This window comes from Solea senegalensis, linkage group LG1, assembly GCF_019176455.1.
Source record: "Solea senegalensis isolate Sse05_10M linkage group LG1, IFAPA_SoseM_1, whole genome shotgun sequence".
In the NCBI taxonomy this organism is placed as follows: domain Eukaryota; kingdom Metazoa; phylum Chordata; class Actinopteri; order Pleuronectiformes; family Soleidae; genus Solea; species Solea senegalensis.
Genome location: NC_058021.1, coordinates 2,742,269 through 2,758,280, shown reverse-complemented (window position 1 = coordinate 2,758,280; position 16,012 = coordinate 2,742,269). Strand labels below are relative to the sequence as shown.

Here is a 16,012-nt window from a genome sequence, read left to right as displayed (position 1 = left end):
GTGTAAATACATCAATACAGATCTTAAACTCTGTTTGCTTCCTGCCAGAGAGGAGAATGTTTTCATGTCCACGAGACTGACGGAAAGAACAGATATTAGCTCCAGTTTATCACGTTGTTCACCCACGTGCTCAATCATTTCTCAGAAAGCTGTTTCCTTTGAGATAAAACAAAAACAACAGTAAGGAGACAGAAAAGAACAGGGTCTTTCTTGCTAATGCATTGTATCGCGTGTTTATTAGGGCTGCAGCGATCATTCCATCATTAATCGATCACTGAATTCGTCGTCAACTACTTTGGTAGTCGATGCATTTGGTTTCTTCTTAAATGTGAATATTTTCTGGTTTCTTCGCTCCATATAACAAAGAAATCATTAAAACTGAATCATGTTGGTTTGAGGACAAAAACAAGACACTTGAGAACATCATGTCGAGGTTAATAAAGGAATTTGGGGGATTCATTGGCAGAGAGTTTTAACAACAGTGACATATATCTACATATTTTGGGGGCATTTTTTTATTTTACTTAAAAGCACATGAAATAATTTAGTTTTAAATATAATTCTCGCTCTCACTTGTTTGGCCTAGTTTTATTCTGAATGTGTCTTTTCTGTGTAACATACAGTATGTGAATTGTTCTTGTGCTTTTCATCTTGAATAACTAAAGAGCATTATGACACGCTGTAAAAAAGAAAAATCTTGGTATTTAAATGTCAACATACATTATAACAATAATAATAATAATAATAATAATAATAATTGGAGTTTCACAGCAGAGGGAAATTCTCAACAGTTTTGGACGCACGTTTCTTGGCATATTTGGACTTCCTTGTTTATTTCCACGTCAAACCCCGAGAACTGTCTCATTATTGAGTAAGTCATCAGTGATGTTCTGTCCATTTCTCCGGAAAACAAAAGTGAACCCTGCCAACACGTCAGCGCGGGGACTTTGACACCTCTTTCTCGCGCAGTACGAACATGGGACTCGTTTGATTACGCATGTTCACAGTTTCCCCTCGGTGAGCATCTAATACTAAAGGATGTGGTCTTCTGTACTTGCGTGTATCAACCTGGAACCCATGACCTGAGCAGGGTTTACCGGCAGCAGGCTCTGAAGAACTGCTGCGGTATTTTTTCTTTTCTTTCTCTAACATGGGAAAAGGTCTCAGACTGATGTGCGTGTGCGCTGCGACATGCTGGAAAATAATAGCTGTGGTTTGGCACTGGTTTGGCAGGGACTTAAATGTCAAGGTAGTGAAAAGTCAGAGTATTCAAATCGTCACATCGTCCCAACACCTGCAGAAAGCTTCCACCTGCTCACCTCACCTGTATTTAGCTATTTATTTATGTCAGAACCAGAGAACCAAGCTGAGTTAATGATAATAAACAACCAAATCACTTTTACTGGAGAAAAAAACATTATATAGGTTATAATGTATATTATTATTTCACTTTATGGTGACTATTAACCTGTAGGACCATTGGGATGACCTCTAACTCTAAAACATAAACTTGTGACAATAAAACTGCAGGAGAATACATTTAAAGAATGGAAATATTTTTCAGCTGTAATTGCACTGGGTCAGGCTCTAACATCACCAGCAGTTTACAAGAATAAAAATAAATGGCAGGGTCAGACAGCGCCGTGCTGAGTTTTGGAAATAAACACGTAGACAATGGGTAAAATTAGAAGTCGGATTTTCCTTTTAGGGGTCACAGAATAACAGAGGGGGAGCCCCTCGTGCCTGAGAGATGAATGACTCAGCGCTTTAATCGGAACTTCATCTTTAGTCGGGTCACATCTTCACATGACTGTGGTTAATGATGGGATTTCAATATGAAAAGTGCAGAAATGTAATTGTAATTTGTCCTTGTTGAGCACAAACCTCCACCAAGGCCACAGAGTTTCACACTGTGTCAATAAACTTCTATCGACCGTTCAATCCTGAATCCAGTTCAGTTTATCACCAAAATAAAATAATACCTGCTTTACATTTCCAGAATGTTTTAATTTAAAAACATCCTTTACTTTTTCAGTAACGCTGCTCACGGATAAAACAGAGAAACTGGAGAAAATGCAGGTAATGCTGAATACTTACTGCTCTTATGGTCAGTGGCTCTAATAGTTGGAATGCAGTGTCAGTAATTCCCATATATTGTTTCATTGATTTTTAATTATTACTATTATTATGATTACTTGTTCCATGGAATTAGAAAAAAAGGAGTGTTTTGTGATAATTGACAGAATAATTGATTATGAAAATAATCAATAGCTGCAGCCCTGTTAACAATTACAAAAAATAAAAAGCACCAATGTAGGCTCATGAAGTATCTGTTTAAATAAAGGCGAGTGGAGTTAAGTTGAATATTTAAATCCTGGCTGCTGTATGTCCACACTCCTGAAAAAGCAGACTCTCTAAATTCTCTGATAAACCTGATTTAATTCTAGCACATTATGTTACTGACCTTTTTTTCACCACGCAGCGTCCTGCACGTGACGTTTCCCCGCGATCACGTCGACTCTTATTTTAACGGTTATTTTTAGTCTTCTCATTAATAGGATGAGAACCAGGTGGACTGCTTATTCTTTTTCTTAAGGACGATGCAAACTGAACAGAGAAGTTGGACTTGGAGCAGAGAGTGGAGAACTAAGTCACTGTGTTTAGTGCACCAAAATGATGCTCACACAGGTGAATGCAACCAACAAATGAAAGGTGTACAGGGGAGAGCATCGTCAACATGTAAGTTGCCTAGCAACACAGTCTGTTTGTTTTTGAGCCGCAGCCTCCGTCTATCACAACATTTCCTCCTGCTTTATTCACATTAAAGGTGGTAAATAAATGGTCTATGTCGCTGAATACACCACGTATATTAGGAATATATATGTAGATATATATATATATATTTATATGAACAATATACACAGGACGATATACACCATCACTCGACACTTTGTTGCCTGACAAAACTTAATTCTGCAGCAAAATCTTTCACTTGTCTCTGCTTGTAAAAAAGTGCCCCTTTTGTATGCATGTGTGTGTATATATATATATATCTATATATATATATATATATATATACATATATAGATATACACACACACATATATATGTATATATATATTTACATATATGTATATACAAAATGTCAAGCAACACTTTTTTTCTGTGTCCCACAGTGGAGTAGAAATCAGGCTTTACTGGTTGTATTAGAGCGTTTTTCTCACCTGGAACATTGTGTTCAGACACACACACACACACACACACACGCACACACGCACGCACACACACACAGACAGAGACAAGACAGGTTTCGCACATGTTAGAACTCGATGCTTAACGGTTGATCACTTTTAAAGAAAGTGTTGTTTTGTTTTAAACTGCTCTGTAATACACACACATTCAAAATGTCAAAAGTCCACACATAAGAGTATATAGTGGCTCATATTGTGAGCGTTGTGTGTGTTTAAGCTCCATTACGCTTCACATCTGACACACAGTGACTAATAAACAGAACCTGAATTATGTCGTAAATCAAATCACAATCGTATGGAGCCCCTAATGTTCACTACTGTATCATAAAACAACTATAACACAATGTTTTAGCACCAGGGACGACACACATTTCTATAAGGAAATAGACCTCCTTTTGTAAGCATAACCACTGACATGCCATCACCATTCAGGATGCAGGGACATAACATTCATTCAAAAGCACTATCTGTGCACATATTAATTTATATGTAACATATAACATGATATTCAGTTGAGAAATAAAGCATTCAATGCAGCCATGTTTCAAACTCACTAAAGAAATCAATAGTATTAATAAATAAAGATATAAATACAACAAACTACAGGCATATAATGCCTATATTTTCGATTATGTATTAAATATTAAATATCTTGTGCTTGGGCAATATAACCAAAAACCTCATCGGGATACAAAAGTCTTACATATTGATAATTATCTCAATAAATGTCACGTCATCAAAGATTAGGTTTTGCACCTGGGAAAGTAGAAGTTAATTGTGGTTTTAAGTTGATTTACGGACAGAAAAACGACAAAAATCCAAGGTAGGTAAAACATTTATGAGCATGTATGTGTTTACACAGTGCATAAATATTATATCTATATGTATATATATATTATATGTATGTATATTTTAGGGCTCCCTACAGAAAAATCTAAAAACAAATTTCCCCCAAATCTTTCAGCTCTGTGAGAACTCTGCATTGACTTCCATTCATTTGGACAGTCCGACAAAACCTTAGCCATAACCAGCTTGACCCTTAACCCTCCCTAACCTTAACCTATGACCACAGATCACATCTGACCTCAACTAGAGCCTCAGAAATGGGGATTGTGCCTCATTAGGAACGGGTTGTGGTCCCCATGAGGACTACTGGTGCTGAAAAGGTAATGAAAACAAGTACACGCACACATACACACACAGGACATCGCATTGACTTTCACTCATTTGGACACACTAAAAAAAAAGCCTTATCCCAGAGGTTAACTGTAACCGATTCATGACTAACACTTTACCTACAACTCAAATCTTAGCCCTAAACTTAACCAAGTCCTCAGAAATGCAGTTCTGCCTCACTAGGACCAGGTTTTGGTCTCTATGATGAGAACTACTAGTGCTGACAAGGTCAGTGTTTATGCCAGAAAAGATCCTAAAGAGGCAGGCACACACACACACACACACACACACCTTCATAGCCCCCCAACCCACCCTCTTTAGAGCCAGACATGGTTGCTAGGCAACCATAATTCATGGGCTGGCAGTAAATGTATGTTCGAATGAGAATATAAAATCGAGCGAGAGAGAGAGAGAAGGTAGAGAAGGGCGGAGACGCACAGAGACGGAGAATAGAAGCTCTCCGTCAGGTTATGAAATCGTCAGCTCAGCGCTGTAAAACATTTAGGAGACAGGCGAGTCACAACCAAATGAAAAGAAATCTGAATTTAATTAAAAGTTATTAAACGTCGCCGGTGATTGTAATTCATCAGGAGAGAAAGAAAGCGGGCTGAGATCTGATCATGACGATTCACACTGACACTTATTTTAACAGGCAGATTTATTATGAAGATGCAGACAGACTGACAGAGCAAACTGTGGGAGGGGGTGGGGAAAATAAAGTTTCATTATTAATAATCTGCTCTGTGTTTCTCACACACACACACACACACCTCTGCCACCTCATGCATAGCGAGTTTGTGTGACAGTTGAAGTAATCCTAACTCTCGTGTCTGGATTTTTTTTTTTGTAACTGTATGACACAGTTAGCCACATCTAAATGTCACAGCTAAAAGCAAGAATTTCACTTTACTGTGAAACGAGAGACTTAAAATATGAAGCAAATGTCACATCGGCCTGCTGCTTTTGATTGGCTTTCAAATAACAGGGCTCCGGGCAATATCATATTTCACAAAGAGTTGAAGTGAATAAAATATTAAAGAGTGGAGTTTAAAATACTGTTTCTCTCGGCTGTTACAGGAAGTAAAGGCAAAGGACGTTAGAGGACGACACAAAGTAATAATCCACCTGCTATTCATCCATCTATTGATACATTGACTATTAATCAATTACTACTTTGTCTTTCTCTCTCTCTCTATATATACATATATATATATATATATATATATATATATATATATATATATATATATATATATATATATATATATATATATATATATATATATATATGCTTTGTGCCTTCACTGTTCTTTTTTATATCTTAGCACAGGTTGGATATTTGGATTTTCAATTCATTTAGAATGTATATAATGTACATAATGTGGGTTGTACATAAGTTTTGGATCAGTCATGTGTATAAGTATTTGGGGTTTACATGCATTTGTAGCCATTTATTTAATGGATAAGGAAGAAATTAGTTATTTTATTTTATCCTACTCCTCTTTTTCAAAGATATAAACATTAAATTACATCCTTCAAATAAACAACATTTGAACTGAAGTTTTCACTTTTTAAATGTGAATATTTTTTTTTTTTTTGCTATTTAAAAGAAAAGAAACCAGAAAAGCTAAATATCTTTGGTTTGTGGTCAAAACTGAACAAACTTTTTAACATCTTTTGACATTTCATGGAACACTGGGCAACAGTTTAAAGTCACACAAACCTAAGTTTCCAGTCTCAAAGGCTGTTTAATGGTGAGATAAAGTGTTTATTGGGTAAAAAAACCAAAAACCTAAACTATTCCTTTAATTACATATTTTTTGCCATTCCACACAAATGTAATTTTACGACCACTTACCACAGACAGTGTGCTGGTCATCGGGCCGCCATCTGGGCTGTATGTGCCGCCATCTTGGTTCAGCATAGTGCCTCCATCTTGGCCACCGGGCATCCCGGGCAGGTCCATGCCCTGCAGCTGGTACAGGTGGTGTGGAGCCGAGCTGGGCGGAGGGTCCAGGGGGTGGTACGGTCCAGAGGGGGAATCGTGAGGGAGGTGAGGGGGGAGCATGTGGTCTGGCAGGGTCGGAGGGGTGATTGGTGGGATGTTGAAGTCGTCGTCACCCAAACCACCTACTGAGTAGGACTACAGAGAAACACAGAGACACAGGTTGAGTTGTTTTCAGGTTTTATTGTACCACTGTTCATTTTAACTCACATTTTATGTATTTTAACTTATTTCAGATGTATTTTATTGCCTCGTGTGAGCTTTTTATGTCTTTTATTTATAATTCTATACAGCACTGAGGTCCAAGTACAAATAAAGAAGCCATGTCTGTTTATAACCTTGTTCAACACATTGTTCTTGTTACTGACTCTGTGATGATACAGTTAGTTAGCTTAGTTAATAAGTTTGAAGATGTTCATCCTCATCTTTAGTTCTGGGCTGATTTAACTCACTGTGTTGATACTTAGTATTAGTCCCATACTGGTCAATATCACTAGATCAGATAAAAATCCTATATACATATATATCACATGCTTCACTGGGCACAGACTGTCACACTACAACAGCTCCAAAGATCTAAAATCTATCAGACTGATATCGGAACCGACACAATAAAAGGGGTATGGTGCCATTCCTATTCCCTAATAATCGATGGATCTATCTGAGCCATTTTCAGCTTCTTAAATGTCTCTATTTTCTCTTTTCTCGCTGCATATAACAAAGAAATCATTCAAATGTTATATTTTTAATTTGAGGACATCACCATCTTGAGATCAGGGAAACACCAATCAACATTATTGAACATGTTACAGATCAAACAACTCATGGATTAATCAAGTAATGAATCCATCATCAACCCTTAGCTGCAGCCTTAATGGTGTGTAAAAAGATCATCTACTTCTACACAAATCACGAGAGTCTGAACTTGGAGTTGATTTCCAGAGATGGAAGACCTGCCTGTCACCATCACGTCAGAACGTCACAACTCTGTGTTGTGTCATGTCGTCGCTCATCTTCAGCCCGAGCGCCTCAACATCACAGGCTAATTATCACTAATTATATTCCCAGCCTGATAGACAGCCTTATGAATCACAACACAGTAATTAATACATACAAATCCCACTTGTTTGAGAGAATACCCATAGGTGGCTCTTGGAGTGTTAAAAAGCACCAAGTGCTAATCTGACACACAAAGGGGAAAACAATCCTGCACATAATGAAGAATTCCAGACGGCAAAGACAAACGAGTGGACGACATGAAGGAGGAAATGGAGTGAGAGAATCATGCGAGGGAAAAGTGAGAGACCTGAGGGCGAAGGGAGAGGCCGTGTTAGAGAAGCCCTCTCATACTAATCTGACAGAGGAGATCTTTTATAGAGAATGACAGCCTTTTCTGCTTGGCTGGCCACACTCTTTTTGCTCTTCATTTCTCTCCAGCGTTTTTCCCTCCACTTCTCTTCTGCCCGCTCACTTCTTTCTAATCTCATCCTCAGTCTCTCTCTTTCATCTCGCTCACTCCTCCTTCTTCTTCCTCGGTCACTCCCTCCCTCCCTCCCACCCTCCCTATCCATCTCACACCCTGGTGCAGTGTTGCGTTATGAGTTGCATGACTTGTGTTGTGTATGACGTATGACACACTCGCCATGCAACGAGCAGCCACAGTGGAGAAAACCACCATCGTTTGACCGCTTTAAAATGAAATGTGTGTGTGTGTTTAATTAGTTTATTTACAAACTAAATAAATAAGATATAGATTTAAAGAGAACCTCAAACAGACTAAAGCAGACACGGACGGCTCACATGGTCAGATGTTTGGTCCATTCTTCACTTGTTCTGTAATTTTGGGCATTTACATGGTATCACCATTATACTGAATGGATCAAATTAGGGATGCACGATATTATCGGCAGGATATCCACACTGGCAGATATTGGCTTTATGTATTATACTGGACTTCTATGCTGCTACCCTCTACAACTGTTTATTTATTTTGCTCAATGAGGAAAATGTGTATCTACATCTGCAGTGACATGAGTATGAAAAACATTACATCCATTTTACTACAGAAGAGACTAAATGATGTCTGCAGCTGGGCACAGGGAAAAACTCTTGATGTATCTGCATATCAGATATCGGTAAAAGGTCCAATATCATGCATCCCTAGATTAAATCTCATAAATGACCTCAAAGGTTTAGAAAGCACCGTGTGTGTATACAAAGCATGAAGTATTTTATTGTTACATAGAGCGAACAGCTACATTGTTTGACTTTTTTACCCTTAATGCACAACTCTTAGCTGTACAAGTGTGTTTTTTTCCCCCTAATTGGATTTAGATTGGATACATTCAGTATCTCAGTAGTCTGTGTGGGTGAATATCCCTTTAAAAGACAACAGCTTGTCATTGGTGGAGCGAGTTTTAGCTGCTAACCCTAGCGAAACTTGGCTCGTGTTGCCTGCGCCTTTTGGTAACTTTATTGTCTGAGCACACGTAACCATCCTTAAGAGAGCACTAACATTTCATGTACTGTATTTTATGATATTCCTGGCAACTCTAAGACTGCAAATGCAATCATTTCAGGCGCCACGGCACATGGGCTGAAATTATTCCCAAAGGGAAGTTTTAATTTTGACGCGAGTTTGAGTGCAGGAGTGTCGTGACGCTGACTCATTAGTGATTATGCATCTATACAGTCAAATCTATTGGTTTTCTAAAATGTTTCAGTTCATCTTCACATGTAGTTTATGTTCCATGAACAACACGCACTTTCCTGCTTCTGAAAATACTCACTAAAGCCGCATTAGTAATTAGTTAGTTAAGTAGTTAGTTGTGTAAAAATCGCACATCGTCAGAGGAAAACTTAAACTTGGATAAAATCCAAAATGTATACGATTCCTTAAGCACAGGATGTAAAGAGAGACACATGAATGTGAGTGATCATGTGAGACAGGTGGACGCATTTGAAAAGAAATACAGAAAAACAGGGACTGAGTCGGACTTATATCGGCACTAGAGGCTGTGATATTGGTCATTGGAGCCATGCCTATAAAACATATTTTTGCTTTGTTTTTACTGGCACCACGGTAAAAGAAGTGGAAACAGTGAATATCACAATAGCGCTGTATCACATGTCACAAAAGTTCACGTGTAAATGGAGGCGTTTCTTTGTTATCGTCTTTGTGATTCATCCACCAAGGTCTCTTGTCCTGTTTTGTAATCAAGAAGCAAGTGATTCGGTTTCTTCGTGGTGCGACACCTGGTCAAAAAGTTAGTTATCTTCACTTTGAAATCGTTTCCTCTTCCTACATAAAAATACCCACGAATAAACACCTGTGTGTTTCATGGTCCTGCTCGTTGACACCCACTGCTCTGCTCTCTCCCTTCTGTGTCTACTCTCACTATCATTTCTTCAAATTCTACATAAATTACCCCTCCCTCCCTCCCTCTGTTCCCCCATTCATGTCAGTTCAATAGCTTGTTCCCTGTGCACTGGGAGCTTCTTGAAAGACTAATGTTGTCAACATCGGCTACTTCTTGGCAAAAACTTTTCTCACAACTTTTATCTTCATGACACTGTCGATGTCTGTTGGACTAGGATCAATGTAAGATACAGATTACAGATATTATATGGATTAAATTAGAGATTGACAATATTATGGGCATTATTATATCGGTATTGGCAGATATTGGCTTTAAAACTATCTGATATCGACAAATAAGCTGCTACCTCCTAGACTTCTATGCTGGCCACCTTTAGAAACTGTTATTTTTGTTATGTTGATTTATTTTGCTCAATGAGTATAAAATATATTAAGTAAATTTTACTACAGAAGAGACTAAATTAAAATAAAATATTAATCACACATTTTTGATGATTTCTTTTTGTCCCATTATTTTTTCTCATTTTAATGCACTTATCAACATAGAAAAGTGGATCTGCTTGCTTTGTGATATTGATGACAATTTTATTGTGATATACACTGAGGATAAGACAGGGACATAGCTTGTACATGAAAATGGCAAAGTCTCCCAGTTTGAAAAGTATGAATCTCGAGGCCCTTTGTTTTTAGTGTGTCTGCATTTACCCATGGCAGGCGGTGTGTATCATGCATGTGTGTGTCCCTCCTCCAGTGCTGCGAGGGTTGGTTTTGCGGCGACACCTTGCTGAGAGGGTGAGGGGGCTGTGGCACACGGAACTGTGGGGAAGAATCACAAAGGAAAAACAAAGGTTCAAACAGGCCCATGGGTCAGGAAGAGATCAGAGGTCAAATTAAAAAGGTCATGAAACAAGAGCACAGACAAAGCAACGGGGAGGGAGGGAGAGGGAGAGAGGGAGAGAGAGACATTATTGACAAGCCCTTGACCACACAGTTACTAACACACAGCAGATTATCATCAATAAACTGTTACATTTGACAAAGGTTGGGGGAACGTTCTTGTGGTAAACTCAACACTGATGTTAATGATGAGGTTTGGATAAATCACGAAGACTCACAGACAATGACAATCTGTCACTAACATAAAGTAGGTTCTCATATTGGGGTCAGGGAACCTCTGGAGCTCCGGGGGGGGGCATGATATTCAGGCCTTAAATGCTTCATAGATTGTAATCAAACAATTCTTAGTCAAATTACACCAAGGGAAACATATCTCTGAATATCTTTCGATATTGACAACTGCTTTTATCCCCAATTCTCACAGAAATACAGTTTAGTTTCATTACACTATAGGCAGCGGCTTCTCTACAAGGTGAAGGTGGAAAAAAAACAAGGCAACATAATACAATAAAAACACAATACCAAATAAAAGTATGTGTCAAATAAAAATGAAGGAAAATAAAACATTTCCGAATCATATATACAGTGCAAACATACAGCGGCTTGGCCAAGCCTCATATCTACTTCATATCTCCTTAGGCCCACCTGCTCCACAGGCAGTTTGATGTGGATGTCAAAGCCTTTTCATGAGACCAGATATCATTCCTCCTCATCAAGTACACCTAGTTAAACTAGTATTTGAAAGGTACAATAATAAAAACGCGTCATTCATGTTTAACATGTTGTTGAATCTCATCATCAAAAGCTAAGAGCAGGTACAGTGATGACATACGACTTTGCCTATGCACCTTAGTCCTGGAGGCGCACCTGAAAAATGATGTCGTTTGTAAATCACCTGATGTTGAAACCAAGACCCAGGCTTGGTGATGTGGAACACTAAGACTCTGACTCAGCTCTTTGTCTGCCTTTAAATAAATAACAATCTGTCCTTCCTCTTTTCAATAAAACATCCATGAAAAGTTAAAAGTGCAGGATTTCTCTTCTTATTCACAACATGGAGAACAAAGTTCGTAAAGACTATGTATTGAATGTGGACGGAGCATCTCTTAACGTAGCATTCTCCGCCATTATCCCACAGTTAACTCCCTCTTCAGTCAGGTATCTTCCACCCAAGTTTCCCGCATTCGTTTGAGGAGCGCCACCATGAGGAGACATGACAAAGCAACGGCCAGCGAGTGAAACTGGCAGAGACTGTTTACTTTAGAGTGCCTTCATTTGTTGATTAAATATCAATATTTGCCCTGGTGTATCAATTATCATATTGGCAGGAATAATGGTGATACTGTATATATCGCCAAATCGATGTTTGACCCACCCTGTTAAATAACAGTAAAAGGGGAAACTATTTACTTTGAGTAATAGAGACTTTGAACACATCATGGTCAGAATTAGTGTTGAATTGACACTTTTAGTGTTACTGTACTTTCACACTTCAAAATGTACTGTGTAGATAAAGCAATGAATGATCACATGATGTCTCTCTTGAGATGTAACAGGTTCATGTTCCCACTTGTTTCATTTTTACAATTGCTCTTGGTGATTAGCGTCCAGTTACCATGGAAAACACCGGTTCTGCTTCAGCGACAGGATGCTCCGGACATCACCCCTCATAAATTCACGCATAGGGCCATAGGAATATTGCTGATGTTATTTTCCTGCCTCTGTGAGGTCTTTGTGAGCACAGATATGCTGCATCAGCCCTGAGTGAGGGAGCACCTGTGTGTATACAGAGGTACCGCAGAGGAGGGAGAAGTGATTATCCCATCACACTGCTGAGCGTCCGAGCTTTTGGAGAATTCACTACTGAAACTTGTGGGTCTTCTCACTCGTTCCCGTTTATGTTCACCTCCATCCCGTTTGCAGCTGTCTCAATGTTTCTGGCACCACCATCCTCCGTAACACGAGATCTACTGTATACACAATCACTGAGTGACACAGAGAGAGTTGTGTGGAGCTGATGATTTGAATGTAACGGACATGTTTTTATATTTCAAAGCTACACACACAGACTACAGCTTAAATAACGCTCCCTGTGTGTTTTCTCAATTTGAACCCATGTCTGAGATTTGTGCGTTTGACAGCTGTAGAGATAAATTAAATTCAGGCGTCTGCTTTGACTGGTTTGAGAGAGAGAGGAGAGGGGGAGACTGTGTGTGTTTGATAGTTAAATATGTAATAATGTTACCAGGCTGCATTCTGCAACTCTTAAAGACAGCAGGATGTCTATCTGCAGAGTACATGTTCTACATATTCTAGAAGTTCTGCTCAGAGAGCTTCAGGCATCACTGGGGCTGACACACATGTATAATATGTTTATTTTTATTATGCTCTGTTATTTATTGGGGATTTTTGCTCTTGTTTTGCACCAATGACCAGAAAAAAGCATTCTCTTATTGTGTACCTGGCAATAAATGCAATTCTGATTCTAATAACCTAGTGCAATATCCAAATCCAAAGACACTGCAGTTATTTGATTAAGATACAATTAGTGACAAAACAGCACTGTGGTGAATTTGGCCAAAAATCTTGCCATTTTAATTAGTTTGTTTTGTAAACATGTCATAATACCATGATTTGGAATAGTTTTTTCTTGTAGAGGTAGCAGTTAAAATGAAAAAAGTATCAGTTTAATCAGTCATGCCAAATATGGATCTTATTGGTATGACAATTTCACTCCACATAACAGACTTGGTCAAGACCACAGCCAAATTTGTTTGTGTGAATAATTGTTGTGACTGGATTAAAAACTTCCATCTTCCAATAACGTAAGTCTAGAATGTTTTGTCACTGATATCAGCTGATATCCATACATCAATGGTTCAACACAGTGAGATCAAAATTCAAATCTGTCTTCACTCAATCCCATCCTCTAATAAATAAATGATTGAATGAATGTCGATGAATATATGAAAATGTTTTCAGGCTTTTTAGGCTGAATCTCTCTTGCTTTCACAGTGCTTAGCCTCTCTTTCTCTCTCTCTTTCTCCCTTTAACCGCCATGGTTCACCTTTGACACAAAGACTTAAGCTGCTGTTCCAGTAACGACTCAAACGCACAAGGGTCAGCCTGGACTCAAAACTGCTCACATTCATCACTACAATGTCAAAGGTAATTTATTTTAAGACATAAAATAAAATAAATAAATCTAAATTCTTATTCCACACACAACTGCCCAATTTCCTGATGGCACAACACTATGAATAAAACATCAAACGGAGATTTTCCTATACCACAAAAATATTCTCTATATTGTACTTTATGAATAATTTATCATGCTGTTTCTTATTAATATGGGCTTGGCAGTGAGGTAATTCTGTACCGGCAAACACACATCTTACTCCCAAGAGGCCTCACTTGGCATCTAAAAAAAATACAGAGAATACAAAGCACATGAACTGTATTACTGACAGTAAAACTGTGTTTGACGCACAATGCTGATTGCAGGGCTCTTGTTGGGTAATCTAAAAGGGATTTCATCCTCACATCGGTCATTATACTGAAACAGTACATCCGTACTACTCTGTTTTCATTTTAAAAACGCATACATTCTGACATCAACCATCAGAACCTGAGAGCCTAAAGTGTGTTCATGTATTCACCTTTAGCAGTGAATAGACAGCTACCACCATGGTACATTAGACACTGCCACAATCATGAAATTGACCTCAGTATAATTATGATTAATGATTACATTTTCTTCTGCTTTATGCCATAAATATGCTATATGATTTATGTCTTGACGTCTATTTCCCATTATGCCATAGCAAAAGAAGCATAGTTCAAAAATCATGGTTAGAACTAATAATTGTGACATGTCAAGGAACATGAGCACCAGAGCAGGCTGTTTTTTCATGATATACTCACAAATATGTCTGTTTATGTGTGTAATCGCTTTAAAACAGCAACTTTTATGTTCCTTTAAGTGTGAGAACAAGACTTTTATATGTACTTAGGGTAATGGCAAAGGAAGAAGAACAACGCCCAAAGTCGACTTTGCGATAGTCTAAGAACATAATTACTGAAATGTAGGTAAGAGGATGAAACATCAGACTCATCAGATAACATCATAAGTAGTTAATAATTTATGTTTCAATTACTTTAGAAGTAAATAATGTGACGTAAGGGATGCATATTGGACTTTTTGCTTGATCGCTTGGGTTAGCAACCAATACTGAGGTATGTTTTTCCCTGCACCCAGAAAACTTTCAGTTTATAAAATAAATAAACATTAAAATAATGATAGTCAGTGAGGGCGTAAGCATAGAAGTCAAGGAGGTAGCAGCATATTCAGCCTACCGTCATTCATATCAGGGGATCTTGGCATGTTTGCCAACATCCAATAACACATTTTAAAGCCATCCCTAGTTGACGTGATCAAAAACAAGTGAAAGTTAAATGAAAGTTTCTCTAATTCTGAATGATTCTATGAAAGCAGTTTCCAGTGAAAGTCCTGGATCAGAGTACTGGATCATCTAAGGAGGAGGAGCACTTTCTGTGGAATAAAAAAAAAAAAGAGAAAGCCTGGAGACAGAAAATCATTGTAATGGTTCATGTGCCTCAGGTGGTAACTGCAGTTAGTGATATTGATTTGTGGAAAAGGATGACAGGAAAAGTTTGTTTGATGCTACTGGAAATAACGGAGAAGATTAAAATAGCTGAGAGGTCAGCTCAAAGACGCCGTGCAGCACCATCAAATGATCTTCAAGGAAGCATCAACTTAAATCTCATGTGGATATTATATTTTTTCATCCATTACAGTGAAAAATAATCTGGGCAGGATAGAGTGTGTGAATGTATGAATAACTGTACTTTAAGTTCTCCATCTGCGCTTTACTAAACACAACAGTTTTAAATGTATAGTGCAGTCTACAAACTCCAAAGTTTAATAACACTGCCACCAATTCCCTTATTGACACTACTCAATGAAGAGTGTCCTTCATACTGTTAACCTTTTTACATGATACAAGTCACTCCATATTAGCAATATTTTCTGCACAAATGTACGAGTTCTTTCCCTGCCATGATGGCTGGATCTAATCACATGACTCAGCTTTGTCATTATTAGCGTTTAAGAGCTAGGAATTGGAGAATGGCAATAAAGTTCCACTAAAAGTAGCATAAGTATTGGAAGCAGCACCATTAGCGCATATTTCAGTACTGACCACAGAGTAACAGGTACACTATATGGACTCAAGTATTGGGACACCTGACCATTACACCAACAGGGACTGTAATGACGAATGT

General features: G+C 38.2%; 1 protein-coding gene across 1 annotated transcript in view; it reads right to left on the bottom strand.

Annotated features, from left to right (window-relative positions):
- tox (thymocyte selection-associated high mobility group box) overlaps positions 1-16,012 on the bottom strand; it is a 46,983-nt gene that overhangs the window by 13,148 nt on the left and 17,823 nt on the right. Inside the window, exons 4-5 of the mRNA XM_044039516.1 lie at positions 10,517-10,627; positions 6,286-6,570 (exon numbers count right to left, since the gene is read on the bottom strand). Of these exons, the coding sequence (XP_043895451.1) occupies positions 6,286-6,570; positions 10,517-10,627 (396 nt within the window). The remainder of the gene's footprint in view (positions 1-6,285; positions 6,571-10,516; positions 10,628-16,012) is intronic.